Source organism: Bubalus bubalis, chromosome 4 (genome assembly GCF_019923935.1).
Source record: "Bubalus bubalis isolate 160015118507 breed Murrah chromosome 4, NDDB_SH_1, whole genome shotgun sequence".
Classification (NCBI taxonomy): domain Eukaryota; kingdom Metazoa; phylum Chordata; class Mammalia; order Artiodactyla; family Bovidae; genus Bubalus; species Bubalus bubalis.
Genome location: NC_059160.1, coordinates 96,963,098 through 96,989,243, shown reverse-complemented (window position 1 = coordinate 96,989,243; position 26,146 = coordinate 96,963,098). Strand labels below are relative to the sequence as shown.

General features: G+C 40.0%; 1 protein-coding gene and 1 pseudogene across 2 annotated transcripts in view; both read right to left on the bottom strand.

The window, feature by feature from the left end:
• Positions 1-411: 411 nt before the first annotated feature.
• Positions 412-26,146, bottom strand: part of UBE2N (ubiquitin conjugating enzyme E2 N) — a 41,140-nt gene continuing 15,405 nt past the window's right edge. Inside the window, exons 1-4 of one of the 2 annotated variants that reach the window (XM_044941830.2) lie at positions 2,686-2,730; positions 2,304-2,550; positions 1,979-2,119; positions 412-1,157 (exon numbers count right to left, since the gene is read on the bottom strand). In XM_044941830.2, the coding sequence (XP_044797765.1) occupies positions 1,117-1,157; positions 1,979-2,119; positions 2,304-2,550; positions 2,686-2,715 (459 nt within the window). In that variant the 5' untranslated portion in view covers positions 2,716-2,730 and the 3' untranslated portion in view covers positions 412-1,116. Of the gene's footprint in view, positions 1,158-1,978; positions 2,120-2,303; positions 2,551-2,685; positions 2,731-26,146 lie in introns of those variants that run through there. The other variant, XM_006070221.4, reaches the window with a different exon arrangement.
• LOC112584625 lies at positions 10,546-24,202 on the bottom strand (annotated as a pseudogene).

Below are 26,146 nucleotides of genomic sequence, written 5' to 3'. Positions count from 1 at the left end.
AGACACAACTGGGGCACAAGTAGAAGTCCCACACAAAGTCCGTCACTGGTGTGGCTGTGCTGTGACTCTCCTGAACAGTAATTTCCAAACACTGTGGCAAGACACCGATGGTCGCCTAACTAATCAGACAATACACACACATTTATTTCAAATTTCTAGGAGGTAAAAAAAATGTCACATACTGATGTTTTAGGCATGCTCAGGGCCAGCTTATAAATACTTCATTCAGTGATATATCTTAACACAAATCTGCATCAGTGAAAAGAAACTGGCAAAATCTACCTCTCGCCATTCAATTTGTCAGATGGTGAAGATCAAAACAGAATGTTCCATCAGTTTTAATTTTTAAATACGATTGTCACATTGGGAAAATGAAATAAACACAGTAAAAGAAACTGTACAAAGGCAAAGTAGAATAACAAAAAATATTTTACTAAAACATAAGATTTACAGGAGTTTCCAGACAAGCCATACAAAATGGTCACAAGCTTTTTCTTGAAGGGAGGATTCTACACTTGACAGCAAGGTCACAATGTTATTAGTGAGGGCTGTGATGTCTGTTTAATGTTCCCGTTTTGGTTCCAACAATCGAGCTTGTCCATCTACAGCGTCTAAATAAAGTTAGACTTGGCTAGAGAGCATATTCTAAAGAACTGGTTAGCTGCTTTTAACCAATGCAATTAGATCACCATAAAAAGGGGGAAAGGAGCCCATAAAATTAAAATAAAACTACCTTCCCCCCCACCAAAAAAAAATAATAATAATAAAATAAAGAAAAACACCCACACCCCTGCAGCTAACCCTGACAACTACCTTCATTCACAGTGCTTTATACTTAAACCATGATGAGGGAAATGAATAAAAGCAGAGAGGGGCCACTGCTTTTAAACGTTTCGCAACAATTCAGATGATACTTCTAGCCTCTGCTCATGCTTTACAACAGTGAATCAGGACAAGACATAGATTTGCTAATGTGCATTTAATCACCAAAGGATTGAAGATGTCTGGGTTTTTATTCTGTAATGTTTCTAAGACTGTGTCCATTAAATGCAAACAAAAAAGGAAGAAGTCTTGGCAGAACAGGAGAAGTGATGCACACTTGACGATCGAATCGATTTAAATATTATTCATGGCATATAGCCTAGTCCATGCTCTAGCTGTGGACAAAAACAAACATGATTATTACTTTACTTAAGTTCAATACGTTCCTTTCCAAACTCTATACAAAGTAAACAAACAGAATTAAGTTAATTATGAAAAGAGCATGCTACAATTTCTTAAATTCATGTCATTTTCTATAATCTAGGTCAGGGCAAAAAGACTGTCTATACATCTAATTACCAAAACATTACAATGGAATTCAAAAGTTCTACAAAATTCTAAAGGATGAAAAGAGTTGTCTCCTTCCTTTCTCATATGATGCTCCTCATTAATTGTTAAAATTTGTAGCAAGAAGCTTATTGCTTTCAAACTCTCTAACTATAAATGGGCACATAGTTTAATCAAACAGATTGCAAAAACAGCTCAAGGAAGTTTAAAGGTCTTCCATTATCTTCACATACAGCTAAATGAATGGCAGGCACTCAGACATTTGTTAAATCATTTATAGAACAGTCCAAGACCTCCCAACTACTGCTCCTCTTTAAATCTGGGAGTCATGTAGTAGACCCTAAGATGGAGTCTGAAAATCTTTTGGTAAGAGGTTATTTACATACTATTAAGAGAGATCTGATCTTCTTTTAACAAATCTTTTCTTCTCCCAGTTAAAACTAAGTTTTTGAAAAGGTGATACACAGGAATTCCCTGGCAGTTCAGCAATTAGGACTTGACACTTTCACTGCCATGGCCTGGGTTTGATCTCTGAACCGGGACCTAAGACTCCTCAAGCAGAGCAAGACACGACCCAAAAAACCCAAAATTGTGGTACAGATTGTTTTTTAAAGTGGAAGTGGTGTGAAGGAGAATGAATATTAAATACCTGTTTCTATGGCTTGGGCTTCATTGGTCTTCCATTGCTCCGCTACATCATTTGCTAATGGATCATCTGGATTGGGAGCACTTAACAAAGCCTGGATCGATAGCAGAACTGTGCGGATCTGCAGTGCTGGGGACCACTTATCTACAAAGGCAACAGGCCCAGAATGACCATGCATGAAAACAACCCAGAACTGCTGTGTTTCCCTCCCATACTTCTGCGGTCTTCATATAAGGTAAGATTATAATATTCAGATTCTCAAAACGGAATGTTTACGAGACAAAAGGAAAAATTCTTAACAGCATATGATAATAAAGATAACACTTACCTTTCAAAATATCTAAACATATTCTTCCCAACTTGTCTACATTAGGATGATAAATTTTGGTCATGAAACGTACTTTAGGGGCTGCCATTGGGTATTCTTCTGGAAGGAATAGTTCAAGTTTAAAAGTCCCTCCCTCAAAGGGGGAATCCTGAGGGCCGGCAATGACCACATGAAAATAACGGGCGTTGCTCTCATCTGGTTCTGCTTTAATGCCGGGAACTGGTTCTGCCAGCAAACGCTGGGTTTCCTACAACAGAAAAACATAACACACTTGTGAAACAAATACCGTTTTACTAAACACCAAGATAAAAATTAGAGAAATTTACTCTTTGGAACTGGATATAAAAGAACCTCTCCAATCTCTCAAAGGGTTTCTATTTACCTTACAAAATGTAAAGTTCAAAGAAAACATAAATCATCATAAGCAGCTGAAAGCAACCACCAGCAAATACTGATGACATCATGTACAACTGCAGCTACAAATGTCCACAAATGCGTGGAGGATAAGATTAGACTAATAAGACTGATCTTATACCCATGGGAAAGAAAAGGGGGAAAAAGAAAATAACAATAGGATTACTACATAGGTAAGGTCCTGCTCTGCTTAAACTTAACCAAAACCAAGCTGTTTAAAAAGCAAAACTAGTTTTTAAAGTCACTGAAAATCTCCCCTCTGAAAAATCTAATGGAACAAAGGAAATACAAGTGCCGAGGCACTTAAACAGGGCTGGAGATTGGCTAGTCTCCAAGCTGATTAGTCTCTAAAATCGAAAATGAACCAAGCTCAAATGGACCCTTACTGCTCCCCCAACAATATCATGAGTTCTCTTTGCCATCTTTCTCCCTCTCCTAATTAACTGAACATTCTTTCTCCTGTCAACCTCCAATACCTCCATCCACATCTTCACTTTTGGCTGACAACTCTGTTTTGTATTACAGGAGAAAACAGAAACCCCTCCTGAAGTTCTCACTGTCGCATCTGCACACCAACCGGCACCTGTGGGCCCAGGTGCTCTGCACCTTTTCTTCTGTTACTAAGGGTGAAAGGACTGTCACTCTGGACTAAGACCAACCTCTCCTTTAGATCTTAACTCCTCACCTCCTCAAGGACATTGTTCTACCATCGCCTTCCTCTCTTGAATCACCGTTTCCCCTCTATTGTATTTTCCCCAACTGTACAAACCTAATGTAATTTCTCAAAAAAAAAAAAGAAGAGGGGGAAGGAAATGCCCCTGACTTGACTCGATGCCCCCCCGGCCCCGCTGCTTCCCCATTGCTTTACTCCTCTTTGAAAGTCATCTAAACTTGCATGTCTCCAACCTCCCTCCTCTGCTCTGGTCTTGAACACAACTCTCGAAGCAGGCTTTAGCTGCCAGCTTGCTTGTTGAGGTCATCAATGAGTCCCACATGGTTAAATCAAATCTAACGTTGAACCTTCATCTTAACTGACTTAAAAGCACCATCTTACCCAGCTGGTTTGTGCTCTCCTTGCAAGGCTTTATCCAGCTTCTTTCAGCCACTCTCTCCTGGCTTTCTTCCTAGATGCACGGTATCAACCTCATGCCAACACTACACTATAGAAGGCACCAGGGCTCTGTCTGAGGTCTTCTACTCTGCCTACACACTCCAAAGTGATCTCATCTACTCTGGTGAATTTAAATAATCAATCCACTCCATGTATGAAGCCTCCCCAAATGCATATTCTGCAGAGATTTCTCCCTGAATCATCCTCCTATTCATAACCCTGTGCTCGACAGCTACTCGTGAATCTCTAGTAACCATCCCAAACTTAGAATGACCTTTCCCACCCTTAACCTGCTCCTCCTCAGAGCATTCATTGAGTCAATCAGAAGTCCATCCTTCCAACTGATCCAATTCTTCCTTCATACCTCACCCATCCAATCTGATCAGCAAATCTTGTTGGCTTAAACTTCAGAATCTACCCATGACTGGACACTGCTATACTTCTGATTATCACTCCATTGCTAGACTTCTGATCCAAGCCACCACCATTTCTTACCCAGCAGGCTGCAACAGCCAGCTAACTTATTCTGCCTGCTTCCGACCTTGAGTCCCCCAGCCCCTACCTAGTCTGTATTCCACAGACCTTTTAAAAATCAAAGTCCTTATAACCTCCCCCTCAAAAGAATGCATTTATTCCACCTACCTCTTAGTCATCTTCAGCTACGCTTCCCAACCCTCACCGCCCTCCTCATCTGCTTTGTTAAAGCAAGGCTAGCTGCTTTGTGCTTCTTCAACCTGTCATGCATACTCCTCCCTCAGGGGCTTTGCTTTCCTTTTCCCCTAAGTGGAATGGCAAACCACTTCAGTATTCTTACCTTGAGAACCCCATGAACAGAATGAAAAGGCAAAAAGATAAGAGGACCCTGAAAGATGAACTCCCCAGGTCGGTAGGTGCCCAATATGGTTCTGGAGATCAGTGGAGAAATAACTCCAGAAAGAATGAAGGGATGCAGCCAAGGCAAAAACACCACCCTGCTGTGGATGTGACTGGTGACAGAAGCAAGGTCCGATGCTGTAAAGAGCAATGTTGCATAGGAACCTGGAATGTTAGGTCCATGAATCAAGGCAAGTTGGAAGTGGTCAAACAGGAGATGGCAAGAGTGAACGTCAACATTCTAGGAATCAGCGAACTAAAATGGACTGCAATGAGTGAATTTAACTCAGACCATTATATCTACTACTGTGGGCAGGAATCCCTTGGAAGAAATGGAGTAGCCCTCATTGTCAACGAAAGAGTCTGAAATGAAGTACCTGGATGCAATCTCAAAAACAACAGAATGATCTCGGCTTCCAAGGCAAACCATTCAATATCACGGTAATCCAAGTCTACGCCATGACCAGTAATGCTGAAGAAGCTGAGGTTGAACGGTTCTATAAAGACCTACAAGACTTTCTACAACTAATACCCAATAAAGATGTCCCTTTCATTATAGGGGACTGGAATGCAAAAGTAGGAAGTCAAGAAACACCTGGATTAACAGGCAAATTTGGCCTTGGAGTACAGAATGAAGCAGGGCAAAGGCTCATAGAGTTTTGCCAAGAGAACGCACTGGTCATAGCAAACACCCTCTTCCAACAACACAAGAGAAGACTCTACACATGGACATCACCAGATGGTCAATACCAACATCAGACTGATTATATTCTTTGCAGCCAAAAATACAGAAGCTCTATACAGTCAGCAAAAACAAAGACTGGGAGCTGACTGTGGCTCAGATCATGAACTCCTTATTGCCAAATTCAGACTTATATTGAAGAAAGTAGGGAAAACCAATAGACCATTCAGGTATGACCTAAATCAAATCCCTTATGATTATACAGAGGAAGTAAGAAACAGATTCAAGGGATTAGATCTGATAGACAGAGTGCCTGATGAACTATGGACGGAGGTTCCTGACACTGTACAGGAGACAGGGAGCAAAACCTTCCACAAGAAAAAGAAATGCAAAAAAGCAAAATGGCTGACTGAGGAGGCCTTACATATACCTGTGCAAAGAAGAAAAGCGAAAAGCAAAGGAGAAAAGGAAAAACACACCCATTTGAATGCAGAGTTCCAAAGAATAGCAAGGAGAAGTAAGAGAGCCTTCCTCAGTGATCAGTGCAAAGAAATAGAGGAAAACAATAGAAGGTGAAAGACTAGGGATCTCTTCAAGAAAATCAGAGATACCAAGGGAAAACTTCATGCAAAAATGGGCTCAATAAAGGACAGAAATGGTATGGACCTAACAGAAGCAGAAGATATTAAGAGGTGGCAAGAATACACAGAAGATCTGTACAAATAAGATCTTCACGACCCAGATAATCACAATGGTATGATCACTCACCTAGAGCCAGACATCCTGGAATGTGAAGTCAAGTGGGCCTTAGGAAGCATCACTACAAACAAAAGCTAGTGGACTTGATGGAATTCCAGTTGAGCTATTTGAAATCCTAAAAGATGATGCTGCAGAAGTGCTGCACTCAATATGCCACAAAATTTGGAAAACGCAGCAGTGGCCACAGGACTGGAAAAGGTCAGTTTTTATTTCAATCCCAAAGAAAGGCAATGCCAAAGAATACTCAAACTACCGCACAATTGCACTCATCTCACACGCTAGTAAAGTAATGCTCAAAATTCTCCAAGCCAGGCTTCAACAGTATGTGAACCATGAACTTCCAGATGTTCAAGCTGGTTTTAGAAAAGGCAGAGGAACCAGAGATCAAATTGCCAACATCCGCTGGATCATCTAAAAAGCAACAGAGTTCCAGAAAAACATTTATTTCTGCTTTATTGACTATGCCAAAGCCTTTGACTGTGTGGATCACAATAAACTGTGGAAAATTCTGAAAGAGATGGGAATCCCAGACCACCTGACCTGCCTCTTGAGAAATCTGTATGCAGGTCAGGAAGCCACAGTTAGAACTGGACATGGAACAACAGACTGGTTCCAAATCAGGAAAGGAGTATGTCAAGGCTGTATATTGTCACCCTGCTTATTTAACTTATATGCAGAGCACATCATGAGATGCGCTGGGCTGGAGGAAGCACAAGCTAGAATCAAGATTGTTGGGAGAAATATCAATAACCTCAGATATGCAGATGACAACACCCTTATGACAGAAAGCAAAGAAGGACTAAAGAGCCTCTTGATGAAAGTGAAAGAGGAGAGTGAAAAAGTTGGCTTAAAGCTCAACATTCAGAAAACTAAGATCATGGCATCCGGTCCCATCACTTCATGGCAAATAGATAGGGAAACAGTAGCTGACTTTATTTTTGGGGGCTCCAAAATCACTGCAGATAGTGATTGCAGCCATGAAATTAAAAGACGCTTACTCTTTAGAAGGAAAGTTATGACCAACCTAGATAGCATATTAAAAAGCAGAGACATTACTTTGCCAACAAAGGTCCATCTAATCAAGGCTATGATTTTTCCAGCAGTCATGTATGGATGTGAGAGTTGGACTGTGAAGAAAGCTGAGCGCCAAAGAATTGATGCTTCTCAACTGTGGTGTTGGAGAAGACTCTTGAGAGTCCCTTGGGCTGCAAGGAGATCCAACCAGTCCATCCTAAAGGAAATCAGTCCTGAATATTCATTGGAAGGATTGATGTTGAAGCTGAAACTCCATTACTTTGGCCACCTGATGGGGAGAACTGACTCATTGTAAAAGACCCTGTTGCTGGGAAAGATTGAAGGTGGGAGGAGAAGGGGACGACAGAGGATGAGATGGTTGGATGGCATTACTGACTCAATGGACGTGACTTTCCGTAAACTCCAGGAGTTGGTGATGGAGAGGGAGGCCTGGTGTGCTGCAGCCCATGGAGTTGCAAAGAGTTGGACATGACTGACCAAATGAACTGAACTCCACTGTTAATTTCGTCAGATCCCAAGATCTCCATTCAGATGTGCTTTCTCAGTGAAGCCTCCATAATTGAATCTGCAAACACCTTTCCACCCTATCCCACACCGTCCCTCTAGCCCGGCTCCTTCTCACCCCCTACATAGTTTCTCTCTAGCGCTCTAAACATACTATATCTCTCTTATTTTGTTCGGAAGGGGGGATTTGTGTTTGTTGCATTTATTGCTGAATCCTCAGCTTTGGAACAGTGTGCAGTACTATAGATGTTCCATAAACACTTGCTGAATCATGAATCTATTCAATGATACAAAGAACAAGGAATAAACCATCAGAAATTCCATCTTTAACATTAAAGCAGTTTTTATTCAAAGCAGGATGCACACAACACAAGAAAAAGAATCCACTCAGGTACTAGGAGAAATAATCTATATTTATAAATATTTAGTCAGAAAAATGTTAATATTCAATACACAAACTGACAATAGTATGTATAGTTTTATATATTAGCTCATTATTGACCAGGGAATTTTTGCAGAAACTAACGCCTATGACTGGCGATTTTTCTCTTGGCTGGCCAAAAATTAATTATTTCACTGACACTATGCAGGTTATTACATTCAATAGTTACAACTGACACAGATGAAAAGTCTTATAATTTTCACAAAATTTCTTCAGTCCACTCTTCCATATAAGCAAAAGAGCTCACTCCAGCAATGCGAGTTTCATTTTCACTTTTTGTATCAGAATCAATCACTAAGGTTTTCTTTTTGTTGGTCTCATATTCGTATCTTAATGAGAACTATATTCTGAAGAACGATCATCTTCTGAGACATTAGTATACATGTCACTAGGCTGACAAGAAAAACATCTACATAAAATTCACTAGAAAACTCTTTACTCAAAATTTTGTGATGCATCATTTTTGAAAATTTTATGTTTATAATATATATACAAGGTTGGAACAAAACCCTAACAGAATAAACTGTGAATGATAACAACGACCAGAAGTTGATCAAGTTTAAGCTCTAACAACTTCCCATGGTAATGTTAATTGTATCACCCTCTAAAAACGTACTGATGTATCTCCAGTCAATTACGCATGAGTAGTACATTTTCGGCGCTTTCCTGGTGGCTCAGTGGTAAAGAATCTACCTGCCAATGGAGGAGATGCAGAGTTCAGTCCCTGGGTTGGGAAGATCCCTTGGAGAGGGGAATGGCTTCAGTAGCCTTGCCTGCAGAATCCCTTGGACAGAAGAGCCTGGCCAGCTACAATCCACAGGGTCGCAGAAAGTCGGACACGACTGAGCAACTGAGTGCACAATACATTTTCAACATTTTGAATATGTATGTGTAGTCAAAAACACTTAGAACACTGCAGTATTTAAGCTTCTAGATATGAAAAACAATGAATGAGAATACTATACTGATTTCACTTGAGAAAAATTATACACCTTACACTACTTCATTCTACAGCCTGTAATGCATATACTAGAAAAGAGTTCTCTGTCAGTACAGTTATATACTGGAATAGTCATAAGATGCAGGTATAAAATCAAATTCTTTTCCAAAATGTGTTAAACTCATAGCCATTTAGAGTAATGCTTCAAGACTAGCTTGCTTGATTTTAATCATTCCAATGCCAGGGCAAATAAAAAACTGAAATGCTATAAACTACTTTCAGCAAAATATTCTTTAGATTCAAACAAAGTCAAACATTTTTGGAGCATTAAAAATCTCAAGAGGCAATAAAGAAGCCTCCCATCTTAGGAAATTTTCCAAAATGTAACTAGAACAGGAGTCTGGTCTTCACTTTTAGGAGGAAAAGTAAAGATATTAGGATGAATATCAGGCATAAAGGAATGAGAAAAGTGATGGTAAAATTCCTTGAATTTGAACTCCTCACCTCCATCCTCCTTTTGTTTTATCCCAATTCTTCATATTTTTAGAAAGTCATCAAGAGAGAGGCTGGGGAAAAAAAGCTGGGGTCCAAGAGTCCCAAAACACCACTCCCTGGTTACACAAAATAGTGGCAGCTCTATTCAAAGCTATAAAAAGCTGCCAGAAAAGCCTCCAAGATCACATCCGAAAATAGGTTCAAAGTCACTCAGTACAATCGTCACAGACAGATGGAACTTCACTTCCTCATCTTCAGTTCACCCGCAAATCAGACACTCTTTCTTAAGAACATACATATTAAATGTATCATGTGAGCTGATCATGTATCAGATTTAATCGGAACACATTCTAGAATAAGCTCTTGGATATGCAAAACTTTTTGAAATAGTTTTTATGTGCTCTCAAGTTCTAATGGATTTTGAGATAATGAATACCCGTGCATAATTATTTGACTACACAGCACTGATTTCCCAAACCCACAGCATAAATTACAGGAGGAAAAAAAGAATAAAACCCAAACCAAATGGAACAACTCTCCCCCACAGAAATTGTTGATTTTTTTTCCCTAAAAAGGCAAAAACTGGGTAGGAACTAAAATCCTTCTGCTACTGCTCACACACAGTTAACTTGAGACACATCCTAGTTTTATACTATCCTTTGGCAGAAAGACAGCGAAGTATTCTTCAAGTCTTAGAAACAACAGGTTCAAATTATTACTGCCTCACTTAACTACATTTCTGCAGAAATTTACAGTGCTCTGAGCTTCAGCTTCCTCAGCTATATAGTTAACATTACCTCTTACGTAGAATTGCTATGAGATAACATTGTAAAATGACTTGACAAATGAAGTCACATAAGAAGGCCAGTCCACACATAACCAACTCAAAAATAATACAGGGTAAGAACAAAGCACAGAAACAAGTCTCAAGATTTATTAAATAACAGTATTCATTTTTAAAGAAAACAAGAGTAACTTTTAGTTGCATTTTGTGATCCTATCTGTTTAAAAGCAATCCTGGGACTGAATCTCAAGTATAACTCAAGTTAGGCCGTGCAAAATAGAAAGTAATGTAGACTATGTTTAGAAAACTGGTTACTAAAAAATAGAAAGGGAAGTACATAAAAGCAGAATATGAATTTAAGTGGCAACAAGATTACGTCTCAAGGAAAATATCTCATTTTACCGAAGACATACAGCAGTTCATGCTACAAATACTTTCAAAGGAATTAAATAACATCAAACTGATCTGATTATCAATAGCTCTTTTGGGACTCAAAGAGCTAATTCCAGAATGACACCACTGTAAATAATAACACTAAACTCCATTAATTAGGACTTCTCCTGTTTTTAGATTCAATAATAATGTGTGTACACTTCCCTGGTGGCTCAGCTGGTAAAGAATCTGCCTGCATTGCGGGAGACCTGGGTTCAATCCTTGGATTAGGAAGATTCCCTGGAGAAAGTACAGCTACCCACTCCAGTATTCTGGCCTGGAGAATTCCATGGACAGAGGAGTCTGGCAGGCGACAGTCCATGGGGTTGCAGAGTTGGACACGACTGAGCAACTTTCACTTCACTATGAAATAGTATAAGGTCTCACACATTCTATGGTAATGAATTATGTACGGTAAAATTTTAGATAACAGTATTTTTAGAAACAGTGGTAATCTGCATGTGTGAAAAGTTGCCCCATTTATTAACTATTCATATATACACCTCCTAAGGGCTCAGACGGTAAAGAATCTGCCTGCGATGCAGGAGATCCAGGGTTCAATCCCTGGGTGGGGAAGATCCCCTACAGAAGGGAATGGCTACCCTCTCCAGTATTCTTGCCTGGAGAACCCAATGGACAGAAGAGCCTTGCCGGCTGCAGTCCATGGGGTTGCAAAGAGTCCGACACAACTGAGAAACTAACACACTTTGCATGTAAACCCCCACATGTTATACCTACAGCAATTAGATTTTCCCCCTTTTAGAATATTCTCTGAAACACAAAACTGCAATTGTGAATCTTTTAACTCATCTAAGATCTGAGTATACTAAATAACTCATCAACTTCTTATCATAAGTCATGAAATGAGAAATGCCTCAGTGATGCCTACTCTGTCTACTGCAACCTGTCACTGTATCTTTAAATGACTCTAAACTATTAACAGGGAATTCTTTTGGGCGATTATCAATAAAGCAAAGATCAATTTTTCATTATAAACACAATTGTAAATTACTTGAGAGCATCTGCAAGTTCACCCTTGACATTTAAGTGGGCATTTAAAAAACATAACCAATGTTTTTTGAGTATTATGTCCCTAACATCTTATCCATGAGCCCTATGATTTTTACCATATGATTTTGCTTATTAACACAATAAATTTTAGAAACATGTATGTCTCATTATAGAAGTGACCATATGTATTCTAGCTGCCTTAGGAACAAAACCAAAGTTGTGCTCAACTTCCTCATTGTGTTACTTCCTTACAAATCATAATGCCAGGCAGAGGTACAAAAATGGGTCAGTGAATGCTTTTCTCCATAGCAGTGTTGTTGACAAGAACTATGAGTCACATGTGTAATTTAAAACTTTCTAGTAGCCACATTAAAGAGTAATGTGGTAAAAAGATAAAATTAATTTTAATGTTTTATTTCACCCAATATATTCAAAATAGCACTTCAACATACAACCAATGTAAAACTTACTGACATAGTTTATAATCTTTTTTCATACTTAGTCTTCAAAATCCAGTGTGTGGTTTATACTTACAGCACACATCAATTTGAACTAGCCACCTTTCAACTACAATGTGCACATGAAGCTAGTAGCTACCATACAGGACAGTGAAACAGAAGACAATCCTGTTATATAATAATTTTACTTACAGGTCATAAAGAATAACTTACTTTATTTCATATAATGAGTAAAATTTGGTAGAGAAACTTTAAAGGATCCCTGTGTGTGCTCAGTCAATCAGTCGTGTCCAACTCTTTATGACCTCATGGACTGTAGCCCGCCAGGATCCTCTGTCCATGGCAATTCTCCAGGCAAGAATACTGGAGTGGGTTCCCATGCCCTCCTCCAGGGGATCTTCCCAACCCAGGGATCAAACCCAGGTCTCCCACATTGCAGGTGGATTCCTTAGCGTCTGAGCCACTAGGGAAGCCCTATTTTCCCCTCAGAAAATTCTTCACAAACAAGTAATGTCAGGGTAATTCCTTGGTGCTTCAGTGGTTAACACTGGGTGCTTTTACTCCAAAGGACAGAGGTTCGATCCCTGGTCAGGGAACTAGGATCCCACAAGCCAGAGGGTACAGACAAAAAAAACGAAAAAGAGTAAAGTCACAACATCTCAATCACTAGAGACAGGAATGTGTGTTACTATTTGTTACAGTCATAAGACTGTATTTGAAAATGATGACTTACAGCAATTAAAAAACACTTCATGGAGAAAAATTGATTCAAACAAGGCAAATTCATGATGAAACAGGTTAATCAGTGAGAAATAATTTTAATTTTTATGGCTCACACTACCCCCTAGTGGATATAAGACATAATCTACTTTTAATTCCTTTTCCTTGGTAAATGAAAAATCTGACGATCATAAAAATTAATCATGTTATCCTAACTCACCGTTTTTTAAAAACGGCTTATTCTAAACTTAGATGAGAATGATGATTCTCAAGGCACACCCTCTTCTTCCTCCTTTTTCTCCCTTTTTCTACTCCCACATACTTGTTTTTAGGTGGTATATTCAGAAAAGGAAAAATGGAGGTAACTGTTTCAAAGGCTCTGGATACTAAGGGCTAAATCTTAGATTTTAGACCAAGGTATTATACTTTGTTGAAAAACTTTACTTCCTGTCAGACTGCTAAGTAACTGTTAGGAAAGTAATACCCATTCTACTTGGAGTAATACCCAAGAGATGGGATGGGATGAGTTGCACAAGAAATCTGTTTTAATTTTTCTCCTCTATCCAAGACCAGATCGATACTTTGGTGTTAAGTTCAGTGAAAAGGAATGGAGACTTAGGAGCCAAAGAAGGACTTTTCAAAGGCTAAGTATATCCAATCAACTTATTCCTCAGGTCTGATTAGCCTGGAAGCATCTCCCCTGTACTCCCAGTTTCCTGTGCATTAATTACCTCCACTCCCCTTATTATAACTAGCACAATAATCTGGTTAACTTAGTTGGACCCTACACTATTTGAAGATGGGCATTCCAGCTACCAAATGGTAGTTTTAAGTGCTAAATACAGGTTTCTTCCAGGAATAAAAGCAAGCACACTCAGGTTCCACACAGAGCTGATGAGAAGGATTACCATACCTGCTGTGTTAGTAACTTCCACCCTAGGAACGGCATGTACAATTATTCCTATCACTGACAGTGGACAAAAATCTGAAAATTCTTACGAACAAACTGTGCATCCACCAAGGAAAGCTGTTAGGCTGAACTCCTTGATTCCCTCGTCTACTGTCCCCCACTAAACGCACGAGGACATGCTGCAGTCTGTCTTATATTCCCCACCACTAGTCGGTAAACTCCACAAGATCGGGGCTCCATGCAATTATCAAGCAAACTTCCCTGACTCACAGAGAATAGAAAAGTTCAAGTAATAAAAACAAACTAGGTCAAATCCTGATGTTTGAAATGTATCATTAACTCATTTAATCCTCAGACCCATTCTACACATGAGGAAAATGATGAACTAAGAGTGACCACTGACAGGGACTTCCCTGGTGGTCCAGTGGCTAAAAGACTCTGAGCTCCCAAAGTGGGGGTCCTGGGGTTCGATCTCTGCTCAGATCATGCAGACCTGAAATCTCTGCTCAAATCAGATCTCTGATCATGCACACAGCAACGAAGATTTCCCTCTCTGCAACTAAGACCTGGAACAGCCAAAATAAAATTAAAAAAGAAAAAGAGTAACCATTACAGTGTAACAACAGTAAATCTCAAATGTTTGTCATGACAATAAAATAGCACAGAAGTTAAGGAAAGGCTTCACGATGATGTAGAAGTGCTTCATGAAAAAAGGAAATTAAACCATGTCACCTTTATTTTTCTTTTGGGACTGTCAACTGAAAAAGTATATAGTCTTATTAAAATAAATAAGGTAAAAAAAGTATGTGATATTTGATTTAAAACCTGACATATATAATTTTGGCTTCCCTGATAGCTTAGTTGGTAAAGAATCCGCCTACAAGGCAGGAGGCCCCGGTTCAATTCCTAGGTTGGGAAGATCCGCTGGAGAAGAGATAGGCTACCCACTCCAGTATTCTTGGGCTTCCCTGGTGACTCAGCTGGTAAAGAATCCGCCTGCAATGTGGGAGACTGGGTTCGATCCCTGGGTTGGGAAGATACCCTGGAGACGGAAAGGCATACATAATTTTGACCTCAAACTATCTGTTATATGGTAAGCCATTTTATCTCTCATACCGCACAAATCATTGTGCTCTGAAATGTTCCTGTGACTCTGAAATACAAACTTACTAACAAATGTATTAATTCCTTATTTTGCTCATAGTATTACTGTATCAACTAACTCTGAATAAGAGAGTTCATTGCCTCCTCCCACCCCAGGAATTCATTTCAACATGAGTATAAAGCATACACTGTTCTTGACTTAAATTTTCATAAAGTATACATAAGTCAGTCTTTTAAAGATGCATTTTAGAATGGGAATGTCAAGGTCTTGGAGTAGGTACAGGTTTGAGTTAGAGACACTATATGAACAACAGGACTAGATCAGGGCATATTTTTTCTTGGCTGTTTCTAAAGACACTTTGTTTTCTGGAAACTTTACATCTCCATCTTTTTTTTCCCTTCGTTTTTTTCCATAAGATTTGTAAATACTGACATCACAGTTAAAGATGATATCAACTACTCCTTCATGTAACACTCATGAAATTCTTGGTGATAAAAATGTCCTTTGAATACCCAGCACTGTAATTAGACATGAGTAGACTCATAGAAGCTATTTCTCCAGATTTCTTATTTGATGGATGCCGTAAACTTCATGGCCTGAACTGACTGTAGCACAAAAAATAAAAATAAGCCTTTAATGATTTGAAAAACGTAACTGTTTTAATGAATTCTGTCTTCGGAATGGTATCTTGGAACTCTGAATGAAGGGAGGGCTGAAAAACAGTAAAACCTCATCACTGGGGTTGCTATTGTGCCAAGGCACTTAAGGCACTGTTAATAAACTGTAAACAAAAAAAACCTCGCATATTTAAGATTCTGTGAGGGGACGTGTAAGGATGTCTTCTGAATTCATCTGGAACAGAAATAGGGAAAATTTTTGAATGCCTGTTCCTGTATGGTGAACACTAATTATGAGTGATGCTACACCAGCAAAAACCAGTGAACTTCTAACATTTCAAAAAATTCAGGCAAGTTAAAAATGATCTAGACTATGGGTTTCTTTCTTCAAGCTTTAACTCATTGTTTGAAGTTGGAAATTCATTTTAAAGCCATATGTGTAAGCTTAGCCATTTATCTATAAATTGGTCCACTATTAAGCAATGATAAAAATTCCCCATTTGTTCATACCTTCCCCTCCTGCTCCTTAGTGCAGTGTTCAGATTGAGAGCTTGAGAAGAATGCAAAAATTTGAAGTAACTGTTACAGGAAAAAAAAAATTATCTATGGTCACACATAGGCCTGCCTGGCACCATAAGGCAAAAGGAGATTCACAGAAGACATTCATCATTCCTTTACCTGAAAGCTATGTCATTCCTTTACCCAACAGCTAGAACACCCATATATTTGGAGATTACACTCCCCAACCTTCATAGATCTTCACCTGCCTCAACAGAAGCTTTAGTCTTATTTCCTAACTCTCTTGCAACCCAGCATGTGAGACCCAGGCGCATTCAAAACCTGTGCTTCAGAAACTAAAGATACGAAATAAGAACCCCTTCTGGAACGAACAGCAGGAGTTACCCATAGATAGCCAAGTGCAGCATCAGCAACCACACTGCAGTGTGTGATGCACGCAACGTCCGCAGTGAAGTCAGTGATGTGAGTCCGAGCCTTGTTCCTAGCTGCCTCTCCCTTTGGCGCTCCTAAAGGCTGTGTTAGATATATCATAACCCAGTAAATACTACTGCGGATTAAAACAGCCAAAGCTGGCTTTCACTGCTTGCTAAAAATAAAGTCTAAATTAGAAAAGAAAGTGAAGGTTAAGAGCTAATGGCCTGGGTGGGGGGTGAAGAGGTTAAGAAGCAGCTATCTTTGCGAATTAAGCAGGGTCAGAGGAGGAGAGCACTGAAGCTGGCTAATCTCTTTATCAAAGAACTTCTACCAAGTTTAAGGCCTTTAAAGAGGGAGCTAACTTCACATTAGACAGCTAACTTCGACTAGGCAGCCTGGTGTACCTCCTAGGGAAAAAATTTTAGAGCTAAGAATCTGAATTTAATTCCAGTTCTAATTGTATAAAACCATACAAATTCATTTACCTCCTCCACCTACTAAAACGTGGTCCCTTAGACATTTCCAAGGTTCTCTCTAGCACTAAACTTGGCTGAACATTTTATTATTGGAATGGGTTAAAAATTACTGCTGTATGCTTCCTTCTACTGGAAAGTCTCCTTCTGTAATACTCTTTAACCTTGTAATCACTGTTCAATACTCAATATTTCATCTTTTCTGTTGAGAAAAGGGATATTATGCATACAGTATTATATCCCCAGCATCTATGCCAATGCTTAAATATCTAAATAAGGAAGAAATGTGTTGCTTATGGTACCTGCTTTCCCCCCAAGATTATTTCACCTGTTCATTAAAAGAAAAAAAAAAAAAGGAATCTTAAAATTGCCATACTCCTAATAACCAAAATCTGGTTAATATTCCAGTACATATTTGTTCTGATAAAGACAAAAGTCCTTAGAAACAGTTTAATACGTTTACACTTTTTGATTTATTATGTCACTGCATGGTGCTTTCCTGTTTGCTTTATAGATAATGAATATTCTTTGCAAACCAAATGACATAAACAGGCACTCCCCCGGCTGGCCTACCAGCTAGCAGCTACACCTCTACCACTACTAGACATCATCTAGTCAATCCTTTTCCTTGATTACTAGTTACTTCAGGTTTCAAACACGGCAATCGCAGGGAAATTCAAGTGCTAAAAGCTTGAGGACTCCACTAATAGGAAAGGCCTCTGTTGATATTAACAATAAGACAGATGGAGGCAGAGCAGCTGAAATTTTCAGTGAGGCAAACAAAAACAAGTTACAGTTGCTCCAGATTTGCCCTCTCAATCCAACTGTCTCACTGACACAATTTTGTCTGAAATCCAAACCACCAGAAAGGAAAAATTAAGTTTTTTTTCACACTGTGCATGCAACTGTATGATAAATGAGGAAACAATCAGATGTTGAGAGTTCTGCCTCCTCCGAATAAGCATCCTGTAACAAGTTGTGCCACACTGCACAACTCCGAGAACGTGCCGCTCAGTCTGCATGAGGGGCACCCCGTGAAGTTATGCAGCGCGAGATCCTAAACACTCTGGGTTAAAGAATAAAACTTCAGTTTAGCATTTGTAAAAATAGTTTAGTACTGTCTAACACACGCAAAATTAACTCTTCTTCTCTCTCTCTATATATATATATACATATATAATTCTAATAAAATCAAAATATATGATTATCCCAAACATCCCATTTTCCTACCGACTGTTGACTAATGAACATTTGTTCTACTTTAAAAATCTATGCCCCACTTCAGAGAGCTATGTTTAATATCATCTATTTTGTTGAACATGAAATGACAATCATAGCTTTCCCACACAAAAGATGTTCATTCTTTTCAGACTTACAGAGAGGCAGTATCTTTGCAAAATCAGAAAATAGTAATCCGCAATATTAAATAAGGCTCAGAATTACATTAGGCTCTGTTTTCTGCACTCTAACCCTCCCCACCACCCTAGATCAAGATTAGTATATTTAAGCAGATAAAGAAGCAGAGAGGTCAAGTGAGGATGTCCAAGCTAGTATCTGGCAGGGCTAGAGATCAAGTGCAGAGAGACTGGCCCCAGACTCTATACTCCTACCACACGTCTCCACATAGACAAAATCCTTTAGCTCCTGAGAATTAGGAAGTAGATCTAAGCCATAAGACACTATTCTGCCCACAAAGCAGCATTCCTACCATTTTGAAAATCAATTGTCACATAACAGGTAAGCAACTGACTAAATGCTACTTAATATTGCTGCAAAGCAGGGGTGTGCCTCCTCCAGAAGGGCACCCCTGGCACGCCCTGCCACCCTACTGCCAGTCTCCAAGCCACACCAGCTCCTACAGGTCAAGGCCCAGGTCTAAGGTTTATAGACTTCCCAGGTGAAGCTAGTGGTAAAGAACCTGCCTGCCAATGCAGGAGACATAGGAGACGCAGGTTCAATCTCCACCTGGGTAAGATTCCCTGGAGGAGGGCATGGCAACCCACTCCAGTATTCCTGCCTGGAGAATCCCTTGGACAGAGAAGCCAGGTGGGCTACAGTCCACAGGGTCACAAAAAGTTGGACATGACTGAAGCGACTGAGTACGTACGCACTAAGGTTTACAGTCCCAAGGCTGAGCACCACAGCGTCTTACATTCCAAATGAATGAACAGATCTAAGTTTCAAAAATGGTAGGCTCAAGGCTTTAATGAGCCAGACACCGGCTGTACACGGCTGGAGTACGCAGAAAGAAGACTGTTTAAAACTTCAAACCCAATCTTCACACACTATCTCAAACTTCTGCTAAAAAGTTCTGGCCTTGATACCCTCTTACAGGTGGTGCACTTAAAAGGACCAAATACTAATAAGCACCGGAGGAAGCAGGCTTGTTTCTCTTGTCCCTTTAGCAACCATGAGGCTCCAATAGTTACGTTCCTCAACTTTAATAATGATAATTTGCTCAATACTAACTTGCTGACATATTAAAGATTCCATCCTCTACCTCAAGATTTTTGGCAGAATTTGAAATAAAATTGCTCAAGAAACCAAATTAACATGAAGTTAAAGATTTCAATATTTCACAGATTATCAATTTGGTTGTAAGTTAAATAATCTTAAGAGATCCAACTGGAGTATAACTCAGTACATATAATTTTTTTTATTCTTCTGTGATTTCAGATTTTATTTTGTCCTGTGCTATTTAGCCAGAGGAGAAAACGACCACAACAACTCCGATTTTAATATAACTGAAACAGGCACAAATTTACACACTAAGGCCAAAGTATTATTTGATAGAGCAACCATGTACAGTAATACTGGGTCAAATTCATCCACTTCATCCAGACAGCCTGAGTCTCTAAAACAATGTGATCAAACATTTAAAGAATATAAATGCTGGAATGAGGGCCTGCTGGCAACGTGAGCTATTATGAGTAATATATTATGACTAATATACTATGAGTAATATATTATGTAGAAATACATCTGAACCAAAAAAATGTTACAAAATCATAAAATAACTGATTTAAATTGTCCAAGTAAACCACGGCTTCTTTGAGAAAAGGAATTTGCTGACTGGGACACAGAGGTCGTGGACACTTCTCAAGGAGGACCCCTTTGTTGGATTTTGTAACGTGCAAGTACTACTTATCAAAAACAAAAAACAAGAAACTAAATAAAATCACCTAAAGAAACTGAATGTGCATTTTGAATAACCCTATTTTCAAAGTAATAATGTCTCATCAAGACAATCCTTAATTAAAATTCAGAACAAAGATTAAATCACAGCAAAGCCTATGGGGAAAAAGATGCTATAAATCTAACAGTGTAGAAAAATACTCCTTCTATATAAACTGAAAACATACTTCAAAACAGTATGATCTTTTAATTAAGTGTTCTGCTGGGGTAATGGAATGTTCTGAATCTTAACTTAGATGGTGGTTTCATAGCTGTACACATTTGTCAAAACTCAAGCTGTACACTTAAAATGAGTGCATGTAATTGTATGTAAATTTAAAGTTGATTTAAAAGAAAAAAGTATAGTATGTGTCATGAGCTTACTAGAGGGAAGGAAACGGGTCTTAATTTAGGGAAACAGGGTTCTTTATTCTAAGCCTGAGTGAGTAATTGCTAGGATTTGGGGGCAGGAGCAACACAATTTGACCAGACACGAGAGAATCTAAGCAGTGGAGCAATGCAAGAGAAATAAGAAAAGAGGGGAAAAACCAAGAACCAACAAGGTAGGGCACACCATTTGCTGCTAAACTCCTAACTCAACAAAAATCACAAAACATGCAAAATGCTTGCAACTAAAAGACCTTGTCTGGGTTATAGCATGTACAATGCCAGAACCACATACACAAAAGGAAACCTCAAGACCTTAAACTACTAATAAATGGCCAAACTTTGGGCAGGACATTAACTTTCAGAGCCTAAAGGACTGAATAGCTAGATGCATTTAGTTAGAACTCTAAGGTGCAGGAATTGACAACTGGATTAATCCTTAAAATTGACCTGGATGTTCACATACTATACTGTTTCATTTAATCCTCAGAAATGTGCACAGAAACCTATCAAGTGGCAGAACACAGACCAAAAGGCCACTCTATAGTCAAGAGCTCTTCTCATACATCACAGTTAAGAGTCTGGAATCCTCAGCATCCAGCAGAGCTTCACACCTCTGCATTCACGTTAGGTGAATAAATATGTCTCTTAATTTGCTCTGGTAGTATACATGAAGCAGTGTCCGTAAGGCTGATGCAGGGTCAAAGACAGGCGACCTTGTATCCCTTGGCATACTCTCTCTCTAATCCCCACTTGAAGGCATGCAGTTCCGTCTTTCCTGAGATTTGAGGGCTGACTAAACAAAGTGGGGGATTTAACGATATGGAACAAAGAGTACATAATGCTTTCAAAAAAAAGACAATCAAAAGAAATACACACACATTTTAAAAACCTGTATAAATTCCTACCTCTGCAGGACTCAAGTCAAGCCAAATATCGCCACATCTCAGGGACTCCTGCTCTTCCCTATCAAGGGCCGGACCAGAAAGTTAGACAGTTTCTGTCTTTAAAACCTCTACACTGGAAAATTTTTATCTGTGCCAGATTAAATATCTTTCAACTGAAATAAATTCTATACTTATGATTCTGGGGGTGGGACTTTGCAAACCATATTTTTCCTCTTACAGGGGCTCGCTGTTAACCTCTGTACACAGGTGGGTGCTAAAACTGCAAGAAAGGACTTGCCTCTTCCAGGCTTCTAGCCCACCTGAAGTGCCTGTAGGCATCACCCAATATCCCAGCAGCACATTCATCTAATCTGCAGCTTACTCCACACTGAGAACCAGTTTGGGTTTTTTTTTGTGGAAATATGAAACATTTTAGATATCAGACAAGAACAGAGCTAAGTAATCCAATTTTACTGAAGCATTATAAAAACCTTGCCTTCACCACAGTGTAAGATTTAAACGCATGTGCACAAGAGGACATGTGATATAAGATGTCGTAAGACGGCTGCTGCCCTGCCAAATACTTCCCTCCCCAGGTCCTACTGCAACACTGGTGGCCCCAAGGGTTACAGAAGTAAATCATTTAAAATAACAACAACAAAGCAATTAAAAGACAAATCAAAATGCCTCAGTAACTGTATGTCCAACTCAGACTTTATCTATTTAAATGCTGTGTTAGCCTCCCACTAACAAATCTTTATTTCACTCAAACTTGGAACAACAAATCTTCCATACTGATGTATCTTCCTTGCCTAATCAATTCAGAGGAAAAAATCAAAATGACGAGTAAAGAAAAATGTAGGGGTTAATACACCTTTTTAATTTTAAATATTTTTAAGGTTTAAAAATTGCTTCAAGTTTTTAATTTCTAGTCAGAAAACATTATCTGAATGAATACCCTAATGGCAAACCGCTGTAAAATGTTTTTAGCTGCATTTGGGGCAAAGGGGAAGGGATTATCTTCAAAGCACCCCAGCTTTCTTTATAAGGTCAGCGGTACACTGGTTTGTATCACTGCAACATCTATTAAGTGATCTAAGTTGCTCTTCCTCCAGCAGGGGCTTTATGTCAGAAGGGCATTATGCTTGACCTCCAAATTTGGCCAACAATTTACTGATGAGATTCCTAACCTTTGGGTTGCTCTGGTATTTTGACGTATTTGCCAGGTTCTGGGTCACATCCTGGAAGGCCACCATAACTTCTGGATCCTGCACAGCTGCAAGGACCTCTGAATCACTAAGAATTTCATTGAGCCTAGGCTTTCCCGGCATTCCAGGCATGCCCCCTCCCATTCCAGGCATTTCTCCAGGAAAATAACCAGGCATTCCCCCAGGAAAGCCACCTGGAAAACAGCCATACTGAGAACCTGATTGTCGTCTGGCTTCTTCCTCCCTCTGGGCTCTCTCATGTTCTTCCCGAGCCTTCTTAACCCTTTCTACTCTTTCTCTGATCTTGGGCTCTTCACGTTTTCGCTCATACTTTCTCCGATGTTCAGCAATTTTCTGGGCCCTTGGTTGAACTTTCTTCAGCACTGCACTAGCATCTTCATCATAATCCAGCTTACAGGCAAGGGCAAGATCATGGGCAGCTTCTTCCCAATGGCCCACAAGTCTGCGTGCTTTCCCCTGCCACTTACTTGTATGGCTGAGCTGAATCAGGATTTATTTCAATAGCTGTCATAGTCTCAGATGGCAGCATTTGACTTCTTAATTTGATGAAGACATTGGCTCGCTTGGCATACAAAATTGCCAAACCAGGATTTAGCTTGATGGCATCTGTGAACAAGTCAATGGATTTCTGGAGTTCACCATCATTTAGGGCATCAATGGCAGCCAATTTTTTATCATTTGCCTGATCCATCATCTCCTCAGTCATCTCTACATTTTCATCTCCCATTTCCCGAGAGGCATCAGCATCTGGTTCAATCACCTTCACTGTCAATTTCTAGATCACTTTCCTCACTTGATGGGTTTGTCTGTCTTTTTGTTTTCCTCCACCTTCTTATTATCTGTTTTTTCTTCCTTGGTATTTTCTTCCGATTTAGTTTTATGAGCAGCCAGGTAGTATTTTACCCCCAATGCTCTCCACCTACTCCCCCAGGACACGCATTTTCTTGGTGTGCAGAACGCTCTGGTCCTGCTTACACATTTTCACGACGGCTCGAAGCTCACTCACTTTGCGTGGGTCCATGGTCAAGAGGCAGCTGGCGCGGCCCGATTCCAGGTCCGGGCAGCGTGATCACATAAAGCTGCCATGAGGCAGAACAGACTAGAACCTCCCCGGCCACTGGCTCCGCCAGCCCAACAATCCCATGACCCCGGGTCCTTCGTCTGCTCATTCCTACTCCCTCTACCACTGCCCTGCGCACTGCTTAGAAACTTCTAGAAATGTGGCTGTTCGTGCGGCTGCCTGCCTCTCCATCCACGCATTCTTATATTAACTCAGAACTGGTGCTCTAGAGGGACCATCCTCCTATCCGGTGCTTTCAAGGAGGCAGGAGCTGTTAGCCTCTGCGGGGAGTCTTTTAGAAAAGAATATTCTCTTGAGTGTGGCCATTAAATAGAACATGTCAGAATGGCTGCGATCCAAAAGTCTACAAGCAGTGAATGCTGGAGAGGGTGTGGAGAAAAGGGAACCCTCTTACACTGTTGGTGGGAATGCAAACTAGTACAGCCACTATGGAAAACAGTGTGGAGATTCCTTAAAAAACTGGAAAAAGAACTGCCTTATGACCCAGCAATCCCACTGCTGGGCATACACACCAAGGAAACCAGAATTGAAAGAGACACGTGTACCCCAATGTTCATCGCAGCACTGTTTATAATAGCCAGGACATGGAAGCAACCTAGACGTCCATCAGCAGATGAATGGATAAGAAAGCTGTGGTACATATACACAATGGAGTATTACTCAGCCATTAAAAAGAATACATTTGAATCAGTTCTAATGAGGTGGATGAAACTGGAGCCTATTAAACAGAGTGAAGTAAGCCAGAAAGAAAAACACCAGTACAGTATACTAATGCATATATATGGAATTTAGAAAGATGATAACAATAACCCTGTATACGAGACAGCAAAAGAGACACAGATTATAGAACAGTCTTATGGACTCTGTGGGAGAGGGAGAGGGTGGGATGATTTGGGAGAATGGCATTGAAACATGTATAATATCATATATGGAACAAGTCACCAGTCCAGGTTCGATGCAGGATACTGGATGCTTGCGGCTGGTGCACTGGGACGACCCAGAGGGATGGTATGAGGAGGGAGGAGGGAGGAGGGTTCAGGATGGGGAGCACATGTATACCTGTGGCGGATTCATTTCGATGTTTGGCAAAACCAATACAACATTGTAAAGTTTAAAAATAAAATAAAATAAAAAAAAAAAAAAAAAAAAAACACCTGGAAAAAGAACTGCCTTATGACCCAGCAATCCCACTGCTGGGCATACACACCAAGGAAACCAGAATTGAAAGAGACACGTGTACCCCAATGTTCATCGCAGCACTGTTTATAATAGCCAGGACATGGAAGCAACCTAGATGTCCATCAGCAGATGAATGGATAAGAAAGCTGTGGTACATATACACAATGGAGTATTACTCAGCCATTAAAAAGAATACATTTGAATCAGTTCTAATGAGGTGGATGAAACTGGAGCCGATTATACAGAGTGAAGTAAGCCAGAAAGAAAAACACCAGTACAGTATACTAACGCATATATATGGAATTTAGAAAGATGGTAACGATAACCCTGTATGCAAGACAGCAAAAGAGACACAGATGTATAGAACAGTCTTTTGGACTCTGTGGGAGAGGGAGAGGGTGGGATGATTTGGGAGAATGGCATTGAAACATGTATAATATCATATAAGAAACAAATCGCCAGTCCAGGTTCGATGCAGGATGCTTGGGGCTGGTGCACTGGGATGACCCAGAGGGATGGTACAGGGAGGGAGTGGGAGGGGGGTTCAGGATGGGGAGCACGTGTACACCCATGGCGGATTCATGTTGATGTATGGCAAAACCAATACCATATTGTAAAGTAATTAGCCTCCAATTAAAATAAATAAATTTAAATTAAAAAAAAAAAACAAAACAAAACATGATCCCTGACGCCACAAAGATGGCCCTCCAGCCCAAAGAGCCAGTTTGATTGTCAGAGCATCCCCCTGGAACCCACATCAGAGGGCTAGACTCTCTTCAGAGTTCTGGATCCCAGCTGGGGGTCCTTCTCTCAGTGGCTAAATTTTAATAACCTCATCTTCTTTGTTTTTGACCCCAGACTTAGGAGAATGACAAGGAGTTTATAACTAAAAGGTGTGATGATGATGATGATTTAGTAGATAAGTCATGTCCAACTCTTGCGACTCCATGGACTATGGCCCACCAGGCTCCTCTGTCCATGGAACTCTCCAGGGAAGAACACTGGAGTGGGGTGTCATTTCCTTCTCAGGTATCAGAGCTACAAACAGAAAATATACCTTCAATTTGCTCTAGCACAGTGTGTGCGTCCTATAGCTGCTACATCCACAGTCCCCTGAAGTTCTCTCTATCCTTTAGCCACCTAAGAAACAACGTGACACGTGTGACAGCTCGCAGGTGGCCACACAACTGCCAGGGGACGGACGAGCC